The following is a 25,446-nucleotide window of genomic DNA, read 5'->3' on the forward strand; positions in this document are numbered from 1 at the left end:
GCATTTTCAAGCACCTAATCGATGCAATAATTGAACAGAGTCGGAGAGAGGACACATCCTTGTTTTACTCCGAACTCAACCAGAAATTCTTCGGTTTCTTCGCCATAGATTCTAACTCGGCTCACTGAAGCGTCATAGTATGCCTTTATCAGTTCAACAAACTTCAGCAGCATTCCGTCATTCTCTAGGATCTTCCAAAGTTTCTGGCGAGTGACAGAGTCGAAGGCAGCAATGAAGTCCAGGAACATCAAGATTAGGGGTAGGTTGTATCTTTCAAACTGCTGGGTAATGAGGCGAAAGGCGAAGATATTATCAGTACACCCTCTACCTGGTCGAAAGCCGGCTTGATTTCCTCGAGTTCTTTCCTCCCTTGCCCCTTTGAAGCGGTTCAAGAGTATGATCCCGAATATTTTGACGGCAATGTCTATGAGACTTATTCCGCAGTAATTTTTGCATTCGGTTTTGTCTCCTTTCTTATAGAAAGGGAGGATGACTGATGTCTTCCAGTCTTTTGGAAAAGTGTTGGTCATCCACACTTCTTCGAGAATGCCATGGAGCTGTTCAGCAGTGACCTCAGGGCATTGTTTGTATAGTTCCGGGGGGAGGCCGTCTTCACCTGGGGCTTTGTGGCTTTTTAGGGTTTTGATCGCTTTTAGTATTTCGGCTCTGATCGGTGTATCCAGCTCGATATCTTAAGGCTCTTTAGAGACGGAAGGTGGGAAGGCGTCATGAGCAGATGAAGGGGATGGGTTCAGGAGGAGCTGAAAGTGATCCTTCCATCTTGCTGAACGTTCCTTCTGACAACTAATGATTTTTCCTGATCTGTTTTTGATTATTTCTGACACAGCAGCTTTCTTACCAACGGATTCCTTCAGGATCTTGTAAAGCTTGCGGGTGTCATGTAAGCGTGCTGCTTTCTCTAATGACTCGGCAGCATCTTCCCACATTTGGCGGCGGTCCAGCCGAACAGAGCGTTTTACCTGTCTGCGTAACTCCTTTGTTTCTTCTTTAAGGCCTCCCCTATTTGTCTTCGCTCACCGACTATTGACAGGGTTCTAGCGGTTATCCAGTGTTGTCGTTTGATTTTTGCTCGGCCTAGGATCTCATCGGCAGTCTCTGTCATCACGGTTTTAAAGGTCTCCCATCTCTTATCGGGGGTTAGGTTTTCATCAGAGCTGAGGGCGTCAAACCGGTTAGTTAGTCCCAAATCGAGGGCCTGCCGTACTTCTTTGTCTTGAAGTTTACCGATATCGAAGCCGACCTTGGACTTGTTTTTTCTTCGAATTGCAAGACGTAGCAAAATTTTTGCTGCGACGAGCCTGTGGTCAGATCCAGACTGTGAGCCTGTGTCCGCGCCGTTGTAAGAGCGAGAGTCCTGCACGGAGCTTCTCCAGCGCTGGCGTACGAGAATGAAGTCAATTTGGGCCTTAGTGACACCGTCATTGGAATGCCAATTTAAGAGGTGGCTAGGTTTGTGTTGAAATATGGTATTGGTGATAACAAGGTGGTTCGTCAAGGCATAGTTTACCAACCTCTGCCCATTCTCGCATCTGTGACCCTGTCCAAATTTTCCCAGGATTTGTCTTGTGGTCTGGTCAGATGGACCAACTCTTGCGTTGAAGTCTCCAGCAACAATCAAGTAATCACGTGCGGCTATAGAAGAAGACAACTGCTGCAGATCACCGTAGAAATCATCCTTGATCGTTTCAGTAGCGTCACGGGTGGGGGCATAGGTAGAAATTATGGACACATTTGCAGGGTTTCCTTTTAGTCTGATTCTAGCAAGTCTACAGGAGACTGGTTCCCATTCTAGGAGAGCGTTTCTGGTTCTTTGGTTCGTGATGAAACCAACTCCGTGGAGTCCTGAATTATCTTCTATTCTGGAATAGAAAAAGTGGAACTGATGTAGTGTTTCTGGAGCCGTTATAACTATAGAGCCAGAACCGGAGATTCTGGTCTCAGATATGCAGAGTATGTCTATGTTGTACTTCTCCATCTCATGGACAAGATAAGCTTGTGTGGCTTCTTGTTTAGCGGATCTTACATTCCAGCATCCAACATTTATTCTGGATTTTGCCTGTTTAATGACTGTGGTAGGTTTTCCTAGATTTATGGCGTTGAAAAGATTTTTCGACTTCGCCGCCATATTCAAAGTCGCGTCGCTTGCCGGGGACGCCGTAGTTGTTACAACTTTTCTTCTAGGTCTCAGATCCTTCAATGTTTCTTGGAAATAGAGTTGACCGCAAGGTCCCCAGTCTTGCGGGTCACCTGGAGCGCGTTGGCCACCAAATCGCTCGGCGTGGAGCTCAGTGGTGTTTACACCCTTCCACTGCTTTGAGGTTAAAAAAAATCTGACTTTTTTTAAAACTGCAGTAATAAGTGTACTATTTTTCATTTATTTTTACAAACAAAAATCATATTCGTGTAGCCCCAAGTATCTTCTTTCTATTGATGTAAGGGTACACTGGATTCGACCAATCTTATCTGTAAAAAAAAAATTAGAAGCATCGAACCCCATTATAGGCCAAATTTGGTGTTTTTGGCCTATATCTCAGAAACGCCCCAACGGCGAACATGCGCCCTACGATATTCGTTTTCAGCATGGTCGACTACCATGGGATCCACCCTTAATATTTGTGTACCTTCCGGCATGGGTACTAATCGAAATAAGCAAGATACAGAATCTGGCGCTCTGACTACTACAAATTGTGTCAACAAATATTATGAATTAAATCTATATAAAAAAAGTTGATAAGAAAAGCCAAAATAAATTGAGAACATTAATATGGCGAGATATATGCAAATAAATAGAAAATTAATGAACATTTACAAATGCAAATGAGACAAGATTTTTGAGAAAGGGGTATTTTAGATCATGTCTATCAGAGAAAAAATGAGTTTTGGTTTTTTATCACAACAACTCATAAGGTCAAATTTAAATTTACTAGTGTGTCAAAATAACATCATTAGCTCGCAAAAAATGTTAAGTGATACAACTGATACAACATTTCCTTTGATACATTTGCAATGTTGGTCAAGGAGAAGTCAGAACTCATCAATGACTATACAGAATTTCATAAATAATAATAAAGTTCAAAAACCAACTTCTTTATTATATCCCCAAGAAATGGTTGTGCCTAACAGCATTTGACTCCTTTTTATTAAATTTGAATTTCCATGTTTTGCTTTTTAATTTGACTTTGGTTTGATCTATTTCTTCTTAAAAGGTTCAAAATACTGGGAAGACAAATGGGGTACAGCACAGCAAGAGATAACATATGTCCTATTGTTAATTTTCATATCTTTTGCACTCCAATAATTTAATTTCAAGTTCTTTATTTTTGCTAATCCTTTTCCTGTCATCATTTTGCAAAAGAGTGCGAAGAGTGACTAAGAAGCAAAAAGAGTGCAATTCTGGTCAGTGGAGGAAAAGAGTGTAATGAGGTAAAAAATAGTGCGGTGTAGATGACAAGTGTGCAAGTTGGCCACCCTTATGGCTATGCTTGATTGCACTAGGGGAGAGGGGACTCATGTTAAATTGGCATTGTAGCAACCATTAAATTGGAACTGAATCAAAGTTGTTTATTCCGTAGAAATAAATTTGATATAACTTCAATAATTCAATCTTACTTCTTCTTCTTTGTTCTGTTCTTTTCTTGATTTGTGCTTTCTTAAGTATTGGCACTATTGAAAATAACAAGATAAAAAGGTATAATTGGCAGGTTTGTTGTAGTTAATCAGTATTCCAATAAATTTGGAGCAGGTCAATGTGTAAATTTTTAAAATCAAATGTTGTTTTTTCTTTTGTTCAACTGGCATAGAAAGAAACAGAGTTTCACTTTAGGGGTTCAAAATGGCTTTTGTAATATTGGAAATCAATACATTTTCAAAGAGTACTGAATTGAACATCAAATAACATGTTTATATCTTACCTAGAAAAAAGAAAAGAAATATAAAATTTTTCATATTTTCAAATTTCTACCTCCAAATTTTCTATCCTCATCTTATTGAGTTTTCATAAAATCAATTTCTTTTGTAATATATAAATAATTGCTTTTCGAACATGATTGTACATCATGTACAACCATAATAGGCTTAGACTGCAGCTTAAACTAAGATAATGGCCAGCTTATGAGACCTGATTTTGACTTTAAATAAATATAGTTTGACTTATAGTCTGCTTTGATTTAACTGGATAATACTCTTTTTGATGACCTCTTCTGAACTCAACAATTGTATACATATTTATTTTTTATTTCGTCTTTTTGTTTTCATTTTTCTGTTTTTTTGGTGTTTGCTTGTTTTCTATTCAAGTCTGTATTATTTAGCACATTGAACAATAATAATTAGAAAAAAGCACAATTTTATCTAGTCCTTGAAAAATGTAAACTTTTACATAGAGCTCTAGGCTGTATCCAAAGATTAAAGAGAGGGAGCGGGGGACAGGGGTAGTTAGCTTGAATCAACTCTGATAATATAATACTCAGAGAATTTCTCAATCTATCAAAGAACAAATTTTCGTCATTAAAGTTTTTATTTTAGGATTATACGATTACAATGTATGATTGAGGCAATCAGTGTTACAAAAATATATTTTATTGTAAAATAATCCCTACAATATTTAAATTATTATGTTACTATGTGTGGAAACTTTCCATTGATTGAATTATCAGAGTTGCTTCCATTTCATCTGTGCTCCCCCTTCCCTAATGCTTAAACATAGCCCTGGACTTCAAAGGAAAAAGAGCTCCTCTATGTTATCTTGTGGGCACTCTGTTCTTGGACTCTTTTAAACATATGTGATTCAGTGTTTCCAATTGGTTTCTGGTTTTGCAGGTAGGTTTATGACTGATACTTTATGCATCTTAGTCATATACCTCAGTCCTTAAATCAATCTCTTTTGTAATTCTTTAAACAGTCTTCAATGGTCAATTGTTTTCAATTAAATAATCAAATTGATCCCAGGAGAATTTTCTTTGCTGAAAAGTTTGGTCATATGAGGTTGTGTTCTGTGGTAGCACAATAGGACAAAATGGAGTACAATGGAGTACACAAGTAGTACAATAGGGAATGTTTCTGGTAAGAGAGTGGTACTTTAGCAAACAAATGAATATTTTGACCCTATATCCAAGGGCTATCGTCACCAAAACAACAAATGAAAATATAAAAGAAACTTACATTAAAATATTACCATTTCAACTAAGAAGTTTCAAAACAGTCCTAGCATCTTTACTTCAGTGGAGTTTAACTAAGACTTCATTATATTTTCTTTGGTTGTTTTTCTGAGGATGGTCCTTGGCTATAATGTTGATTTTTTTTTTTAAGTTTTACTCTCTTACAAACAAAATTCTCCGTTTTTCTTCTTGTTGTTTGTGTTTTAACCAGTAACAGTAGTGTCAATTCAATATTATATGTGCTATCAATGGTTTTGGAGGACCTTTATCCTTAAATTCTGTCCTAATATATAATACGCTTAATAAATCATATGTGGGCCTTAAGCCCCTCCTGATGGAGTTGTGCGCCTGATGGAGCAAAAGATTCTCTATAAAAGAGGGCTCCCCATTCCTTATCCACACCTTCGCTTTATGGTCATAGAAACTTCAAAGGATGCTCGTTTGATCAGAAATTGAGACTTCTAGTCCTTTTTTAAAGTCAAAAGTGACTGGAAACCAGCCTTCTGCTGGGGTGGGATATTTTTCATCAGAGGGTATTTTAAGCAGGGGAGTATTTTCCAGCAGGGTAGGTATTTTTCGCGTGGGGTATTTTCCGGGGGTAAATGCCCAGACCCGTAGAGAGTGAAAGGGTGAAGGGAACCCAATCAACAGATATAAAAAAGGAGAAATAAATCTAGCTTTAATGGTTTGTGACACTCTGATTTTCTTTATTTTGTGACAAGAAACAGAGCTTTTTTATGTATAATCTTGACGGGCATTTATATGATGACTTTAAAAAACAAACGATTCCAATAAGGTTGAACATGTAAAGATTCTAGCTTGTGTTTTACCCATTGTTATTGTCCTGTACTTGTAGAATACTGAATAACTTAGTAGGGTGGTTCAGTTGCATGAGGGTTCAATTACACAGTGATTCAGTTGCAATGGAACCAAATTTGATTAACGGATTTAAATAATAGAAAATTTTACTCTTAGGATCCCTCAGTCTGGATTTTGTGTTCAATATCTAAGTTTAGTTAGTCAAAGCTAAAACCAGTCCTTATACTGAAAATCCTTTAAGGTTTTCACTGTTCAGATATGGCCATGTCTTGTCATGCTAAAATTTATATTAATTCTCCTTCTCGGAATCAAAGTTAATATTTAATCTAAGGTATTGATCTGATGAATCTGGTTGCACGAATCTAAACTTATTGTCAGAGATGCAGTTTTAAATTTTCATTTTTAGCTCATGTCTTGTTTTTTTATTGTTGATTTTGCAAGAACATAGATGCACTGTTGTTTGGTTCTTATTCTATTGTCCTTTTTCAGGATATGATATAGCCAAAAATGTGAATTAATCAGAGTTGGAAGAAGTAAAATTATCTGGAACTGTAACTTGGGGAAGCAATCTCACTGTCTAATTGGATTAATTACAGGAATAATGGACACTGCTGATGTCCCTGATGGGTCTATCTTAAAGCAAGGTATCTAGTTGTTTCATTGATTTAGCCGAATGTATATAAGAAGAATTTAAAATTCACTTTTGTTACATTAGGTTAACAAGTAGCCTGTAGAAAAAATTAGAAAATATGCCCTTCCTTCCAATATGAGCTAAACATTTTAAAACTAAAGTAAATAATTTATTACATCTTTTAGACACCACATATGAATATACGCCTTATTAAATAAATCTTAGGATTTTGATTCTATAAAGTAAATTGGAAGTTTGAGATTGTGCCTATTTTTATCTAGACGAGTCTAAATGTTCTCAAAATGGAAATTTTTTTTGCTAGGTTCTATTTTATCTAGAATTCTTAACTTTCTCGATTTGAAAGATGCTTGCTTTCAGCTGAAAAACTTGGACATTTTTTAAAATAAGAAACTAAAATAACCTCTAGAAAAGAACAGCTTATGGGACATGGTAACGAGTAAGGAAATGAGGCCAAAAATTAAAAAAAAACTTTTTTTTAACTAAAAAAGTTTTTTTTTAATGGAAGTTTGGTTTTATACTGCATTTATGTTCAAATGTTCAGACTCTAATCTGTAACCAACAATATAAGAAATCCTTCAATTAGAAAGGTAATATTGAAAGCCATGTGGCTTTTATGTTCAGATAAATAAATAAAAAATGGAATAAGCCTCAGTTAAAAAGGAAAAAGAATTACAAAAGATAAAAACATGACAAAATACGAAGAATAGAAGAATTTAGGATGGGGGATTTTGAATATATCAGAGAACTGAAAAATAATAAAATCCAGTGAGAGGTGCTTTTCTTTTAACCAATATATGACTTTTTAGAGAAGAGAAACATAACACTTATACAAATAATCTTAATATAACGAGTTTAATATTAACAACTAATAGTTGATGGTTAAACTATTCCTTGGATGCTAATTTATGTTAGAATTAACTTATAAAGGAGCTTAGCCATTTTATAAAATTACACATTGCTGGGATTGGATTAAGTTGCCATCTCGAAAAAGTCTCTCTCAGTTATTGTAAATGACAAAGTTTCATCCCCAGAAATAATAAGTAGCCTTTCATTTAAGGCCGTGATTAAGTGAACTGATGGAACTCGAAAATCTCATGTTAAAATCAAAAATTTATATCTATGCCTTGTCAATTAACTTTTAGGATTTTGGTTCAGAAGTTTGGGATGCGCTTATTTTTTTTAAGGGTCTAAATTTTCTCAAAATGCAAATTATTCTTTAGTGGGTTCTGTTTTATCTAGGAGTCTTAACAAAAGATTCCCAAATAAATCTAGATTGTAAAAAGAGAAAATGAGAAACTCCTTTATGGTAAAAGGTTTTGTATTTGAAGTTGTACAAAATACTACTGATATATTATCACATCACCTAAAACTTCAGTCTTATTTGTATCACATCAGTCTTATTTGAGAGTTCGTTTGGTAAAGACCTTATTTTGGATATAACCTATTATTACAATAAGCTCAAGCTGGTGTGATTTCCCCATAGATATCATCACATCACCTAAAAACTACTGAGATACCATCACATCACCTAAAACTACTGCATAATCCATAAATTGAATAAAATTTGTAGCTGTAACCTTCTGTAACTGTTTTAACTACTGTAACTGCCTTGAGCTTTGATCAGATTTCTCTTCATTTTTTTATTAATCTAGAGCTGTTTAAATAAGTTGTTTAGACCTTATATATCACTGAAGGTATTTTTAATCCCGATATTTTAAACTAAAGCCTATAAGTAGCCTGAGCTGTTGTTCCGTTATAAACCTTTGTTCTCATTGAGTTAAGTTGATGGACTTATTGATATTTCATCAATTCTACTCTGGGATTGTGAAATATACACTATATAGTTTGTGTGTATTTAGTTTCACTTGTGTTAATGGAACTAATTATTTGGGAGTAGAATATACCAACAATTAAGATTAGCAATTTAAGTATGTTTATTGAGATTTTAACATTATTCTGTAGAATCTCAATCTGTTATGTTTGAAATCATGTAAATAGTTGGATGCTTATGGCTGGTGAATATTGTTGCTTTTATTATGATACTGGCAACAGAGTGAAATAATTATCTAAAAGCTTTATACCATCATTCTTGATTTGTCGCAAGTTTAAGAGAATACATAAATCAATATTTGAGTCCCGTATAAATCCATATTTGAGCTTCCCACTTTGATGAGACTCACAATACTTTCAATGATCCTTTACAAATTTGATAAGTATTTTTAAACTGAAGGGCAAGAGTTTTCAAAGTAAAAGAGAATATAAAAGGGGCTAAAATCTTCTAATTTCTTCTGGACTTCTATTTGATTACTTAGTAAAGTTCAACTTAGCTTGCTTGTTTAAGTTACCCTACATGCATCACCTTGAATGCATGGAGGAAGGTCCTCCTCTTTACTCCGTTGACTCTACCCATTGCAGTACATAGATGTCTTTTTCAATCTTCTTTACTTTTGAAAGTTGAACCTTATTTTTTAAGGCCAGATTGATGAATACTAAATTAAATTTAGGGAATCGGTACATAGTTTTTTGTTGTTAAGATGAAAATAGTTTTTGTTCGTATTTGGACCAGAGCAAAGAGAGTGTGAGTTGAAGTTGGGTTTTATTGTCTATGTTGGAGAGGACTAAAATTTTGAATTTTTGCTGCCAAACCTTCATTCTGTCAAGCCATGATTCTGCTTTCGTCTATAAAGTTTTGTTCTAGTAGGCAAACTAGAGTCAATCTCTAGAAAGTAGTGATGTCAGAGAGTTGACCTGCTGTAACAAAAGAATCTCTTGAACTAAGAAAGGTAGGTTTTTTCTACGCTTCTAAATAGTGCTTTATGAGGGGGTCAAAGCATAGAATATCAGTTGTGACACATGAAATTTTTTTGTATGTTATAAACTGTTTCAAAATTTCAAGGCGTTACCAACTTCAGTGTTGCAGTACACGTTTTCTAAAATCGGATTCAAATTTCAAGACAAGAGAAGAAATTATAAGCAACAATTGGCTGTTACATCTTGATCATCTTTGTAATGAGGGTGTTAGAACATTGTCGTCTTCTTGGTTAAGGGTGTAGAAATTTCTAGGAATTATTTTATGTCTTATTTTATCAAACAAGCTAGTGCTACTACTAACGACTCGCTGCAGCACCAAACCGCCTGAGGTAGACACATCTCCACGCGCCTCTCCTTTACCCTAATTTATTCAAAGTTTTATTCTTGTCCTCTTCCAAGAAGTTCCAATTTCCTGTAAACACTCCTTACGATCTTTTTCAACCCATTTAGGGGGACATACTTTTCGTTTGATTCTAGATGGATAGTCAAAAGATCAATCTTTGGTAGCCTGTCATCGTTCATGTGCGAAACGTTTCTGATGATCAAGAGACTTCGGTAATAGTTGATATGGTACCATAAAAATGCTAGTCTGTTAAAACTAAGAAATAAGGAACAAAAAGGATCAAACAGAGAATTTTTTATATAGAGAATGACTTGTCTTCATACTGGCAAATATACAATGCAAAGTCAAGGATTGGGGATTTTTTTTGTGCATTACATGCGTATCTACTGAGACAGTTTAGGAAGTTGAAAGAAACAGTTGGCTGTTAAACAGTGACAATCTTTGCAAGTGAGTAGCTTGCAGGCTGTACTAGTTTTCGTATCTATTATTAGTTTCTGATTCTCAGTTTATGCTAAGACAAATATTAAACTATTCTTCCTTTGTTTCCGACACTTTTGACTGTAGAAAAAAATTGTCACCATGTTATTGATTAGTGATTATAAATACAAGTTTATAAGAATGATGTACTTTTTAATTACTGTACTAAAGAGTAGATGTTGCAATATGATTCTAAAAGCTAGAAATAGATTTATAGTACTCATTAGAATTTATAAAATCATAGCACAATTTTCAATCCGTAATGGTGGCAACGATTAAAAAGAATAATGTTCAACTGGTTACGAAGTCAATATAAATATTTCTTTAAATCCTCCTTTTTTACTTGTTATATTTGGGGGAAAGGGTTGACATTTCTTGGTAGTGGGTATACCTTTTAGTGGCTTCCAATGTATTTAAGGATGTAATAATTTTGATTTCAAGTTTACTGTGGAGAGGCATGTCTGTGTAAGAATAAGTTGTTAGAGGATGACCAGTTTCAAGGATGAGATCTTAGAAACAACCGCAAGCTTTTTTTATTTTACCTTTTTGTTCCTATTATCTTTTTTTTTCTTTTTTTCTTTTTGCTCCTTTTTGTTTTTGGCTTCTCAGCTGGATTTGGCCTTAGTGGGGAAAGTTTAAGGGTGTACTACTGTACCGTATCTGGTGAAATATTTGAAATATACCAATCATTCATTCAATGGTAAATCTAACTACTCTTGTGCTAAGGGTCATACAGGATTTTTCACTGTAAATGGCATCGTGCGTCGTTCGTCTCTAGATTTTGTCTTCAGATGTTGCTGTTTTTTCTAAGTTGTCATGATTCTTATTATACCCATGATAAAATCCGGAATGCTCCTCTTATATAAGTTTCTAATTCACTTTTACTTGCTCTTGTTAGGGTAGAAGAGGGGGAAGGATTAAAGAGGAAGTTATAAGCCACAAGAAAGTTGTCTTTGATTAATAAATCTGGTAAAAAAATTTTTTAACAGAAAACCACTTTTAATTACATCTGATAACCCATATCTTACTTGTTTGGCTTTTTTTTGAAAATTCATAGTTCATTCTGCTGTGATCAGTGGTCTAAAAATCTGATGAGTACAAATTTGAAATTATCTTTACTTTTGGGGTTAACAGTTCAAATTTTAGCTCTTTTGAATGAGGCCAGTAAGCACTAGAACTTAGCTTTTTGATTAAACAAAATTTGTAACAATGAGTAGAATTATGTAAAATCAGAAAAGTAAGACATTAGCAGTTGAAAATGGACTTAATCTGAAGGGTGCATTCCTTTGCAATCCCCCCCCCCTTAAATACTGTTACAACCGGGACAATTCTCATGACCAATAAGCTCTGTATCTGTAAGAGGGGGGTGAGCTTCAGTCATATTTTCAAAATGATGAAGGGAGGCTGTTATAAAATAAAGGCCTTGTATGCTGCTCCAACTATTTTTATGGGTTTTTATGTTCTTTTAAAGGAATCGAAACGTGGATTTTCTGGAATTACTTAATGAGAAGCCAATTCCAAGTTGATCTGCAGTTCTTTGAGGTGTCCACTCCTCTATTCGTTGGGAAACGAAGAAGATGCTACATTATATTAGGTACTATGGAATGATGAACTAGCTAGGGAACACTGAAAACATCTCTTCTGAGCTTGAATTTCAGCTCAACTTGTTAATAATTACTTATAGACTATAAATTATTTGACTGAATTAAGAAATGAGTCACTCCCTAAGCTTGGTGACAGCTTGAGTTTTTGACACCTTTGGAAGGACTATAAATTCTAGCCAATGCCCAAGCGTAAATTTGGCTATTAAAACTTTCGGTTTTGAAGCATATTGAAGTAATCTGGATAGTCGGATCTGAATTTGAAAATTACCTTTCTATGAAGCTCAAGATGTAGCTAATTTACCTTTAAAACCTTTTTCTTTCTGCAAGTTTGTATAAGAATATGCTAACCTTATTGGTATCTTTCTAGTTTATCTTATTCTCCTACAGGTGAGACTGTACCTCACGTTTTTGCCATTGTAAGTTTCAGGGAGATCATATAAGATCAACAGGTATGACAAACGTTAAAAGAACCAAACACTTAAATTTGCTAACTAAGCTTAATATTGAAACTGAGAAGCACCTTTCAAAAGCTGTTTTATGTTTGCGAGACTAACATCTTCAAGATGCAGCATATTTGTACTGTGGACTTTCATTTGAAGTAATTCGTTACTAAAGACAAAGTTTTACAAAAACAAAAACTTATTTTGTCTATGGGCTATTGTGGGAATCAACACACGATTTTCGCTCTCAGGCTTTGGAAAAAAATCTTGAAGCTGCTGACTCTTAGAAAAACAACTTACTTGGCCTGTTTGGAAAGATTTCAAAGTTTTTTAAAAAATTAGAAAACTTCCATTAATCAGCATACCTATTTAAAATAGTTATTTTCTTTCAGAAGTAGAGGATGTAGCTCAAAATCATAATGAGGAGGTATTTGGAAGCCATCATCTTATCCTACCTCCTTTACAAGAAGACAATATACTGGTTATTTCTCCCATGGTATGTACCCAGCTTGGACCTGATTCTGATCCATATAATCAGGATTCAAGTACTGGCAGTAATGAAGGTATGTTTCCAAATGTTCAAAGGCTTTTATTAGAGGTGCATATGGGGCATATGGGAAGTCCCCTGTGGGGTATAGGTCCATAGAGGCAGTAATTAAAATACTGCAGTTTTTGCGCTTTGCAGTGAACCAAATCAAAACTTCGCTTTGTACATGAAAGTCCTGGTGTGAACCGTCCTTGCTAACTGGTTGGAGAATTCTTGGGAAGGTAAGCACGAAGGGAGTATGAAAGCACGATGGTTGGCCCCCAACTCCTCATTGCACTTCGTGGCTGAAAGACCACCAAACGGAGATCAGCACCACCAGTTTGGACCTTAAGGGTCTAATACCGTCTCACTCACTTACTGACTTCTAATTACGATTTGTATGACTCAAGGTGTATCTTTTTAGAAGAAGCATTATTAATTTTTTGCCACCCTTCTGGAAGATTCTTACAAGTTTGGAAAATCTTTCTGAAAGGCGAGTTTGACTAGTTGTAGTTCGTGTTGGAGAGATTTTTGCGGAATGCCAAGAACTTCGATTAAAATCAAAACCACATGAATTATTATAAAAGAAAAACACTTCAAATCAAAGACTTCATTACTAACGATATGTCTTTTTTATCTATGTTTTTTTTAACTATGTGTCAAAGTTTGGAACCCATTGTCAGGATAAAAAGGCCTCGAGATTGCGTGCCAAAATGTAGATTCAATTGCTTCATAGAAAATGAAAACGACAAACAAGATTTATAGTTTAAAAAGAAAAAGTAAATGATGCTTTAGAAAAGACTTTTTAGAAATGGATTCTATAAGAACTATTGCCCGCCTCTGCGTTAAATTTCCTTTGTGCCTTAGGTTCAGGGATACATTTTTCTTCAAATCTACTTTTAGGAACAAGTTTGCCTCTTCTTAAGGAAAATTTCTACATCGTTTTCATCGAATGTTCTGTTTTGGGTAGTATTCTCTTGAACACTAAAAATCCTCAGACCGCAGAATCTTTTTTAAAGAGGATGTATTTTGACCATAAGAACATAGAAAATTATAAACTCAATGCTGCAAAAAACAAAGAAACTCAAAGAAAATCTTATCAAAGCAAGTCGAGTATTATGAACTAGATGTGATCCGGCCTTCAAAAAGAGAAAAAAAATTCGGACATTTTCGATAAAAAGTGAGATTGTTTCAAAGTGGTTTTCATTTTTTTTTTTTTTTTTTAGGTTATCCTTTTAACAGTCCCTTGTCACCTTTTTAATATTTTCATTCAAAAATGTATATAGCCCAAATTATATATTTCCCATGTATTTTCTGTTCCTTGATTTTGTCAACATTGATTCAATTTACAGGTATTAAATTGAAACAAAAGTGACATGTGACAAAATGCATGAGATCTGTTGACAATGTTTTGTCCGTTTAAACGAGTGGTATGTTTATCTGACCGAATTTTTGGAAAATTTAAACACTATCGATTTGAATCTTCAATTTACAGAGTATTCAGGGAAGCTTGCTTTTTCTGAATACTTTCATTCTGAAAAAATAATCCTAATCTTAATTTTTTTTTATCTTTAGAAGCCCCAACCACACGATATTTGCATATTTTTTTTTCAAATCATACTTCTTCTGAAAAAGAGGGATAGTTAGCACTTTAGTTGATCAAGTTCTAAGAGTTTATTCACATAATCATGTAGGCTCTGAACACTATGACATTAAACAATGGTTAAATATTTCGCTGCTCATATTATTGACTTTCAAATAAAGTGAACATACCACTAGATCCTATTTTTCATGCTCTTTCCGGATATAATAATTGCTTTTCTAGCGAATTCAATTTTAAGCCCTTTAAAGACACTTGAAAATAATATTTGGATACAGGCCTAAAAAGGGGATATAACATTTGTTTCAAACTTACTATTTTATTGTAAATCTATTTTGTAAAAGTTGTATAATTCACTAACATGGATTTGTCAAGAATACGTTCAATAATAATAAATAAAAAATTAAAACAAATGGTCATGTTCTCTTCTTAGATAGGCTGCTTAACAACTGCAGTTTCACCTATATGTCAAAAAATATCAAAGCCGACAGAAAAAACATGGCGTATGGAAAAATGGAGAAAGTTTTGAAACCAATGTTTTAAGCTTTTTTTTACCCAAAAACTTGAAATTTTTTGGTGATTTTCAAGGGTTCAAAAAGGGCTTGAATTTGCGAGAAATGCGATTATTGTATTCAGAAAGAGCATAGAAAATGGTATCTAGTGGTATGTTCACTTTATTCCGAAGTTAATAATATGAATAGTGAAATATTTACCATTAAAGATATTACATTCTGCAATGGTTACTCCGCTATGCTTTGTGAGAAAATAATAGATTGAAAATGGTAAGGGAAGGAAAAAATGAACCCCCTGATAAACTTGGGAAAATATCAAAGAAATTTATTCATTCAGTCTCCTTTAAAAACGAACTAAAGATTGAACGCGTTTTCAATTCTGGAAATGATAAAAATTGTTCCTATGCTCAGTTGTGGCGTTTGTAGGTTCTTGTTCTCCTGTGAGAAGTCTCAGAGTGGCTAAGCCTATCAGCAGCCGAGAGAAAGACGAAACAAACACAAGCTTTTTGTAAATAAATCTCTAGTGTCTAAGAACAAAAGTGACGAATATAACTGTTTCGACCCTTCACGCTTTTGAACATCCAGTTCATATAGTTTTGTTTGACGGGCCAATTTCAGTTTCCTCAGTGATTGATTTACCACAATAATTTTTTTCTAGGTAATTGAAATTAAAAAATGCATACTTTAAGACCTTGCTCTAAATAGAGCTACAGTTTATATTTCTATGAACCCAATTTACGTCATTTTAATAAAAAGATAATTGATTATTATTCCTTCTTATTTTAAATCAAGATCAACTAATAGTAATTGCAAAAATCATGCTAGTAGACAGACTGCACTACTCGGTAGGGACAAAATTCTTGCCCAGTCCAATTTTTGAACAACTTTTAATTTGTTTTGACTTATTTTATTGTATTTTTTTTTAGTGCTCCCTCTGTCTAGTTAGTGATAGCTTTAAAAGCTTAGTTTTTTCTTCCTTTTTGGTTGTGTGTGTGTGTGTGTGTGTGTTCCGCACTAAGACAGTTCGGTCGAGGTCCTTCCCGAAATATATACTTTGTCTTTTAACTTCACTTTTTTTTAGCTGGCTGATATTTACCCTTTTTACTCGGTTTCTTATTTTTGTTTCTGTGAAACGCCGTCGAAATTTTTCTATTCCAAGGCCTACGAAGTAGTATTTTATCTTCTCCCTTTTAGGTTTTAATGTGTTTTTTACTCTATGCATTATATGCCTCCAAGGTAGAAAAAAGGGTTTATCTGCGATATCTTAGGAAAGATTGATGGAATTAAGTGGAAACATTCAGGGCACGTGGAGGGGGGTAGTTGATTAATATTTGTCTTACTGAAGGTTGTAACATGATTTAGAATTGCGTTAACCCTATAGAACCCCAACGATTATGTATATTTTCAACCCAGTTAATTCAATCCAAAGCATTATATTACAACTATTATTAAAAAATTTTGTAAAATTTGCATTTTACTGAAAAAAAATCTTTGTTTGAAGCTATGTATCGTTATTTTTTCCAGTACAAAAAGGAGAAAATTACCCTCATAAGCACGATTACTTTAAGGAACAAATTAATGTATACTGACAGTTTAATATATACCGATATTCATTCCTGAAAGTCTTAATAAACTTTTATTTATAGGAGAAGAGTTTATTATAATATATAATATATTATATATATTATAAGAGGAAGTTATAAAAGAGAAGACGCTCTTCTATCCAAGCTTCCATCATATAAATGTCGTCCCTCTATAGCATAAGTTTAACATATGGCTATAAGTTTTTGACGGTTTTTCAAAAAGTGTGATCAAGTGCATATCCAAAAACTCCAGTGTTTTCAGAATATTATCATTATTTAGAGCGCTTTAGTAATTCAAGCTTAAAAGTCATTTTTTTCAAAACTGAAATGCCCCCCAGAATGAAAAATTTAAAATATGTTTTTTTCTACCGAACGAACAAGACTATTTAAACTAAAAACGAACAGAGATTGGTTTTAAAAGACTTTCCACAAAAGAAGCTCTTCAACGAAAAGTAAAGAGCTCCAAGTTAAATAAAAAAAGAGCAGAAATAGAGTCAAATAATTTTTTTAATTGCAAAACTACCATAAATCTCTATCAATAAGTAAATGAAACCCACAACGAGCAGAAATTATAATAGATTACTAACTCCAACTAAAAAAGGAATAGAAACTAACGTAAACAGGGGCAGGACCAACACCACCTGTGCCTTCTTCAGAGGTAGAAACCTCCTTTAATTGATTAAAAAGAGAAATTTCCCGCGAAAGATTGACAGGAATAAATTCAAATAATAATTCCAGCGTAAGACTTCAAACACCTTCAATAAACCAAAAATAAACCGAAGAGTAATATATAAAGGGATCTTATATACTATAAAGGTAAATATGTACTAAAAAACTGATATATTTCTGTTGATGCTTGAATTAGGCTGTTTTGTTATCTGAATTTTGACAAGACTTTGGAAGAAACTAGTTTTCAGATGGGGGGGAGGGGGAAATGCTTTCTAAAGACAGTGTCATTAGCTCGAGTAAATAAAAAGAAACAAGTTTTTTTAGCTGAAAGTAAGAAGCAAAATTAAAAATTCAAACGAACAGAAATTATAACAAGTATGAGGATGGTTGGCCCCTCCTCAATACCTCACTCTTTATGCTGCAGTTTGACTTTTTGTTCGAGTTATTTAATAATGACTCATGAAACACAGGGGCCGTTTAATTAGAATAATAAGCTTTTTTTGAAAGTTCTGAAAAACTCATTACCGTAAAGAGTCAGGTATTGAGGAGGGGGCAACCCCCTTTATATTCGTTATGATTTCTGTTCGTTTTAAGTTTTAATATTACTCCCTACTTTCAGATGAAAAAGTTGTTTTCTTCAATGGGAAATTCCTTTCCCCATGAAAAATTCCTTATTGGAAAGATCTTTCCACGTACACTCCCCCCCCCCCCAATGGGCATTTCAAAATTTTGATATGAAGACTTTGGGAAAAATGGATGTGGGGAGGGGATAGCTACCCTCCAATATTTCTTTGTCACTTAAAAAGGACCGTAGAACCATCGATTTCTGATCAAATGAGGCCTCTCCCAATCCTCTTGTATAACTGGCTTGATACGATCACCCCTGAAAAACAAAGTAACATCAAATAAACACGCATCCGCGCTCTGGCTTCTGGAAAAAAAGGAAAATTTTATATTTTTGTGTACAGAAACTTGTAATCTCTACAGTAATGCTCTTTGATTTTCTGAATCTGATGATGTGGTTTTCATTAAGATCCCTTAAGTTTATGGGGTGTTCCCTCCCTTTGTCAAAAGTTGGGCAAATTTTCTGAGGCTGAACTTGGTGAATCTATATATATAAAAATAAGTTGTCTGTGTGTGTGTGTCTCTGTCGAGTGACGTCATGTTTGTGTGTCGACTGACGTCATGTTTGTCGACTGACGAAATTACAGACCGGGACATCGGGACACAAATGACGACCGGGACACCGGGACATAAGAAATATAAATGACGACCGGGACACTCAAAGAGAAAGCGACCGGGACACAAGGAATGTTCGATTAGCAATCACCATCAACAAAGCACCGGGACACAGGGAATATAAATGACGACCAGGACACTCAAAGAGAAATTACAGACCGGGACACCGGAACACAAATGACCCGGACAAAAATGACGACCGGGACACCGGGACACAGGGAATATAAATGACGACCGCGACACTCAAAGATAAATTACAGACTGGGACACCGGGACACAAATGACAGCCGGGACAAAGGGAAACAACAACAACGGGGACGCCGGGGGGCACAGGGGGATATATAAATGACGACGGGGACACAGGGAATGTTCGATTAGCAATCACCGTCAACAAAGCTCAAGGGCAATCATTAGAATAATGAGGTATAGATCTGAATACAGATTGTTTTTCCCATGGACAATTATATGTTGCATGTTCAAGAGTCGGTAAACCTGACAATTTATTTATATGCACAGACAATGGGACAGCCAAGAATGTTGTATATTCGCAAGTTTTACGTAGTAATATATATATATATATATATATATATATATATATATATATATATATATATATATATATATATATATATATATATATATATATATATATATATATATATATATATATATATATATATATATCTATATTCACAGGTGGGACACAGGGACACAACTACAATGGCGCGTAACTAATATGGCGTGTAAAGACTTACGCGCGCGGGGGGGCTTGGGGGGCGCGAAGCGCCCCCACCAACTAGGTGTTGGGGTGGTGCGAAGCGCCACCCCAACAGCTAGTTTTATATATTCTGAATAAGCATTAAAATTGAATTGTTTTGATGTATCCTTTGCTACCAAAACCCTGTTTCTTAGAGTTTCGGTTACTATTGAGCCGCATCGCTCCTTACTTACAGTTCGTTTGCACGAACTGTTTGATACATTATTTTTTCCTGTGATCATGCTTTTTACGTATCACATCTACTGGTCATCTCCATCTCCGATTCTTTGCTTGTCCAACGCTCAGGTATCAAGTCAAAAATGAAACGGTTGTTTTTAGTTAGGTTTCATAAAAGATTGCGAACAAAATAAAAGTAAATCCTTTTTTGTAATGCATTGTATTATTTTTACTTTATGTTTTCCCACGGTAGTAAATAATGTAGGTTACACTTGGAAAATTCATGAGATTTTAATTTTCAGATTCAGCTTTAATATCAACAGTTCATGGTAACGAACTGTAGTAAGGAGCGACCCGGCTCAATAGCAACCGAAACTCTAAAAAATGGAATTTTGATACCAATAGTTACATAAAAAGAATTGCATTTTAATGCTGGTTTTAAATATATAAGTTTCGTTAAGATTAGTCTTACCCATCAAAAGTTACGAGCCTGAGAAAATTTGCCACATTTTAGAACATAGGGGGAAACACCCCCTAAAAGTCATACGATCTTAACGAGAATCACATCATCAGATTCAACGTATCAGAGAACCTTATTGTAGAAGTCTCAACCCCTATCTACAAAAATGTGGAATTTCGCATTTTTTGCCAGAAGACAAATCACGGATGCGTATTTATTTGTTTTTTGTTTTTTTGTTTTTTTTTCCCAGGGGTGATCGTATCGACTCAGTTGTTCCAGAATGTCACGAAAGGGCTAAAAGTTCTTGTGCCCTTTTTAAGTGACCAAAAAAAATTTGGAGGGCACCTAGGCCCCTCCCACGCTCATTTTTTCCCCAAAGTCACCGGATCAAAATTCTGAGATAGCCATTTTATTCACCATAGTCGAAAAACCTACTAACTATGTCTTTGGGGACGACTTACTCCCCCGCAGTCCCCGTGGGAGGGGCTGCAATTTACAAACTTTGACCTGTGTTTACATATAGTAATGGTTACTGGGAAGTGTACAGACGTTTTCAGGGGGATTTTTTTGTTTTTTGTGTGGGGGGGAGAGTTGAGGAGGGGGGGGGGGGTTACGTGGGAGGATCTTTCCATGGAGGAGCTTCTCATAGGGGAAGAGACTTTCAATGGAGGGGGCACAGGATTTTCTAGAATTATTTTAAAAAACAATAAAAAATAAATATGAAAAGTTTTTTCCACTGAAAGTGAGAAGCAGCATTAAACCTTAAAAACGAACAGAAATTATTACGCATATGAGGGGTTTACCTCCGCGTAGTACCTCGCTCTTTACGCTAAAGTATTCTTAGTAATTTCAACTATTTATTCTACGGCCTTTGTGATTCAGGGGTCATTCTTAAGAAATTGGGACATAATTTAAGCTTTAATGTAAAGAACGAGGTATCGAAGAGGGGTGAGCCCCCTCATACACGCAATAAAAACATACGAATATAGAAGTTCGCTACGTAATTTAATTCGTAAGTTATTTATATTTTTTACTTATGAAAATGTTCGTAAAAGATTATAAGTTATAGCTGCCTTTTTAAGTAATCAAAAAATTAGAGGGCAACTAGGCCTCATTCCTCGCTCCTTTTTCTCAAAATCTGCCGATTAAAACTATGAAAATGCCATTTAGCCGAAAGGGGGCTTTTCCTCCTCAACGTTCCGCTCTTTACGCTAAAGTTTTTTACTGTTTTAAAATGGAGAGTTAAAAGAAAGAGTCAAACTTTAGCGTAAAGAGCGCAGTGTTGAGGAGGAAAAGCCTCTTTCATATACGGAGTAATTTCTGCTCGTTTTAAGTTTTAATGTCGCTCCTTACTTTCACTTAAAAAAACTTGTTTTTTTTTTTGTTTAATTCTTTGTCAAGGAGAACACCAAGAGTTAAACAAAATCAAAATTTTAAGAAATTTAACTTCCCGTTATAGTTTCTATTTGGTTATGCTCACGGTACTTAGACCCCTGCATAGGTCTCTATTATTATTATTAATTTATTGTTTTTTGTAGGCTCTTTATTATGTATTATTCATGTATTATTCAAACACATTCGAATTAGACATTATCAATATATCCGCTTCTGATGACAGTGCCATAATTCAACGTAAAAATTCCCCCGGTCGCTCTCCTTATTTTTGACGTAACATACTTAATGATACATAATATTATAGGACTCACGAATGACGTCATCTGTTACAAGTTACAATCATAAACGACGTCATGTCAAAACGTAAAAGGATAAATATTCTTTCATATGCTATTATAAAAGGATGCATAAACTCAAGTCCGTTCAATGTCTTATGGAGATGTACCATGGCGGTGACGTCAATACAAAATAAAGGTCGTTTGAAGAAAGCTTTAAATGTGATTAAAAGCCTATAACTGGATTGACCAAACATTTTTCGCCAACAGAACGCAATCTTTGGACCGATAACGAACGAAAAGCCTTGTCTCTGTTAAAAACTCTGATGAAATTTATGATCGGAAGTCGGAAGGCTAAAAAGTCAAGTTACCAAGACGTTGTCTCGTTAATTAACTCATTTTTATTCGGCAGGGAAAGGTTTATGGAGAATGGGAACTTCATGGGAGGGTGTTTAGAGGAGGGCTTTGAATAGTTCGTGATGGACAAGGAGCCTGCGTAGCTCTTGTGACCTTAGATGGGTTGGTGCTGCATTGATTAGTAGTAGTAATAATAAATTTTGTTTGGTGCCTTTGAACACCTACATGCTTGTTATTGCTGATCCGTAACAATATCAACTGGAATGGTACGAGAGAAGATCTGCCTATTGCAGATAAATGTCCTAATGTAGACGTTAAAAACTTTGAACCAGTTAGACACAGTAATTAGCTCGCTAAATGGCTATATCCAATTGTTGTATTAACTATTGAGATACATCTGCATTCCAAGATTTTTCCAATGGTTTTAACCTGCAGCTGTTTTCTAATAATTCTATATTATAGAACTTCTCTTTCGCACGGTAGGACAACCTAATTGCGGTTTGGTATCTAACAGCGGAGTCATTGCCTGTTGCTGGGCGGTCCAAGATTGGAATTAAGTAGCTTACCGTTCCTGTAGATCAGTTCCACTTTCTAGGTATGTAACTAAATGCAGGTTAAGATTTCTAAGCCTTTTCTATGGATGAAAGGCAGCAAGATTGTCAATGACTGAAATTCGGACCTAAATAGAAATTCAACATCTTTAACTTGTATGTGTAGGCACAAGAGAATATATAATGGTTGAAAGAACTAAAGTACTGGTTTCTTTTATTCACACAGAATATATTGATGGAACTACTTAGAATGATCTTTGTCAATCTAAAAGTATATCATAGACAGCGCTAGAGCGTTGCATGTAGTAAAGAACCATAAGCCTCCAGTGTGTTATTTATTGATAACATAACCTCCTACAACCCCTTGGACTCATCAGTAGATTAATTTTTGTATTCTTTTCTTTCCAGACAGCCATATCTCATCGTTGTTTAATAATGGTTTGTCCAAACAAGGAAATGAAACACAATATGTTTCGGGTTTTGAAAGCTTATTTTTAAAACAAGAAATAGACTCTGATTGTGAACCTGAAAGGCCAAGTGATACCCAGTTGTATGTTAAATGTGATTCTGCAGAGCAGGAGAAGAGAGAGCTGAAGAAAGAGCTAAGAGTGTTCAATAGTGCTCTGCTCAAAATATTGCCTACTGAAAAACAGTATAAGTGCATGGTGTGTTGCAAAAATTTTTCAAATAGGTTTCATTTGTCTAGACATATGAAGATTCATACTGGGGAAAAACCGTACGAGTGCAATATATGTAAGAAGGCGTTTGCCCAGAAGTCAAGTTTATTTGTTCATCAAAGAATCCATACAGGTGAAAAACCATACGTTTGTGATGTGTGTAAAAAATCTTTTTCTGCAACTTCCCACCTATCTGTTCATCGGAGAATTCATACCGGGGAAAAGCCTTACAAGTGTGATACTTGTACGAAAGCATTTTCTGCTGTTTCCCAGTTAGCTGTTCATCGGAGAACTCACACAGGGGAAAGACCTTACGAGTGTGATATATGTAGAAAAACGTTTACAACACGTTGTAATTTATCAGCGCATAAAAAAATTCATACGGGCGAAAAACATTACGTGTGTGAATTGTGCATGAAAGCTTTTTCTAGAAGTTCTAATTTAAATGTTCACCAGAAGAATTCATGTCCGGGCAAAGGCTTAAGTGTCTAATGGGAGCGAGAGCTTTCATTTATTTTGAGGCGAAAATTGATAATATGTCTCCACATTTGTTTTTGGTTTCTTTAATTTAACGAAACTAATTTAATATTGCGTTTACGTTTATTATATTTTAGAATTGGTTGAATTGAATTTTAATATTTTAAGTGACACATAACTCTAACTTGGTTATCCAATGTCATTGTTTTTTAATTCCTCCAATGATTTTTTCTAGAGTATTTTTAAGTAAAATATTCTCCTTATAGAAAAAAAGTGAATTCTGTTCTCAACACTACTGTTACTAAAAAATCTTGTGTTATCAATCTACCTGAAACCTGCAGCCCCTCCTATATCATAATCTAATCAAAGTTTCTGTAGCGTATTGAATAATTTATTGAGACGTTTCTAACATTATTTTCAGAATATAGATCTTTCACATGGAGACATGATGCATTGCTTTCCTCGTGGTCTTTTTGGGATCATTTACAGAATGCTCATAGATTATGCAATGTTCATGACTGAAAATCTATAAGACTATTTCAATTACTGAAAGTTATGAAATATTTTATAAATGGAAATCTGAAGAATCAAGCTCCTACAATGAACTACAATTCTTGAGTAATCCCGCCACGTCACAGTCAGCGGAGTACCTTAAACTTAGTAAATATCTACGTTTACTCCATGTATTATTCTTTTCTTCTAGCCACATTTAGTTCAAGGGAAGGTCTTTAACATTTAGTGAAAGGGAAAGCTTATAGAAGACTCATTTGATTCAAAACTGAGAATTTCAGTACCCTAATTAGAGTTTAAAGTGATGAGAGAACATTAGGTCCATAGTATGCTCTTATCCCCTTGGTCAATCCCTTAGACCTTCCATCAGGAGGTTTCCGTGCCTCCTTCCTATTCATTCGTTTAGAAACTGATAGTTAAATTGCCCTTTTAAGAGCTTAAATTCATTTGTAGAAAGTATTGGATACGTTACGCTGGTATATACAATGTCGTACTCAGTGCAAAATAGAGCATAGTAAAATCAGGGCATAACAAACAAGCTTTGTGCTGATATTTTGTAAAAATAGCAAAACCAGACATTTTTGAAAAAAAAGAAAAATGTAGATAGATAAATAATTTGTTAGTATGTACAAGACACCAGAACACCTGTAGAAAAACAAAGATTTTCATTGAAAAAGAAGAATTTTACTAATTGTATAAATGCAGTTCTTGTTTTTAATTAGAGGTTTATTTTTTTTCATTCTCAAATTCTAAAATTTTTCATCAAATTCTGGCCCATGTGTAAGCTAATAGTTAAAATCTTACTGTGGCTATCATTATCAATAGGAAAGAAACGCGAACAAGATTCCTTCTTAATTTATGCTGGCAATTTTATTACTAAACTTCGGAACGCGGCAGGCTTCTATATATGGATTCTCATTGTCCCTTGTGTTCTATTGCACTTTTTTCAGATATTTGATTATTAAAGCAAGTATTAAAGCAATTTCTAACAATTATTTCTAATAAGCTTCAAAGTTTTGGTTTTCTTTTTTTAAGCTTTCGAATTCTTGTAATCCCTTGTTTTTTAATTTGATTTTTTTTTTTTAGTTTTTTTCGCTTTTTTCTTTTTTAGTTTTTTTTTTTAGTTTACCTTTTTTTAGTTTTTTCTTCTTTTTTTATTTTATTTTTCTTCTTTATTTTTTTTTCCGGAACGTGCCCCAGCAACACGTGTGCAAGGTGCTAACTTTTAACTGCGTAAAACTTGCGGATATACAACTGGTAATTCCTCTGATATACTCTAGTAATTCCTCGACACGCATTCTTTTTTTACTTTCACTTTCAGCCGCAAGCCAGGTTTCGCGTTGCTCTTGTAATACATCGAC

At 34.7% G+C, this 25,446-nt stretch overlaps 2 protein-coding genes across 2 annotated transcripts in view; one reads left to right on the forward strand and one right to left on the reverse strand.

Moving 5' to 3' along the window:
- The window catches only part of LOC136034016 (zinc finger protein 436-like), a 144,331-nt gene that overhangs the window by 25,702 nt on the left and 93,183 nt on the right, over positions 1-25,446 (forward strand). Inside the window, exons 2-4 of the mRNA XM_065715069.1 lie at positions 6,483-6,637; positions 12,713-12,883; positions 22,830-23,584. Coding sequence (XP_065571141.1) covers positions 6,595-6,637; positions 12,713-12,883; positions 22,830-23,584 — 969 coding nt within the window. The 5' untranslated portion in view covers positions 6,483-6,594. The remainder of the gene's footprint in view (positions 1-6,482; positions 6,638-12,712; positions 12,884-22,829; positions 23,585-25,446) is intronic.
- On the reverse strand, positions 977-2,395 carry LOC136034009 (craniofacial development protein 2-like). The gene has a single exon (XM_065715059.1). It carries the CDS (start codon positions 2,393-2,395, stop codon positions 977-979), a length of 1,419 nt encoding a protein of 472 aa, XP_065571131.1.

The sequence above is a fragment of the Artemia franciscana genome, chromosome 2 (assembly GCF_032884065.1).
Source record: "Artemia franciscana chromosome 2, ASM3288406v1, whole genome shotgun sequence".
In the NCBI taxonomy this organism is placed as follows: Eukaryota; Metazoa; Arthropoda; class Branchiopoda; order Anostraca; family Artemiidae; genus Artemia; species Artemia franciscana.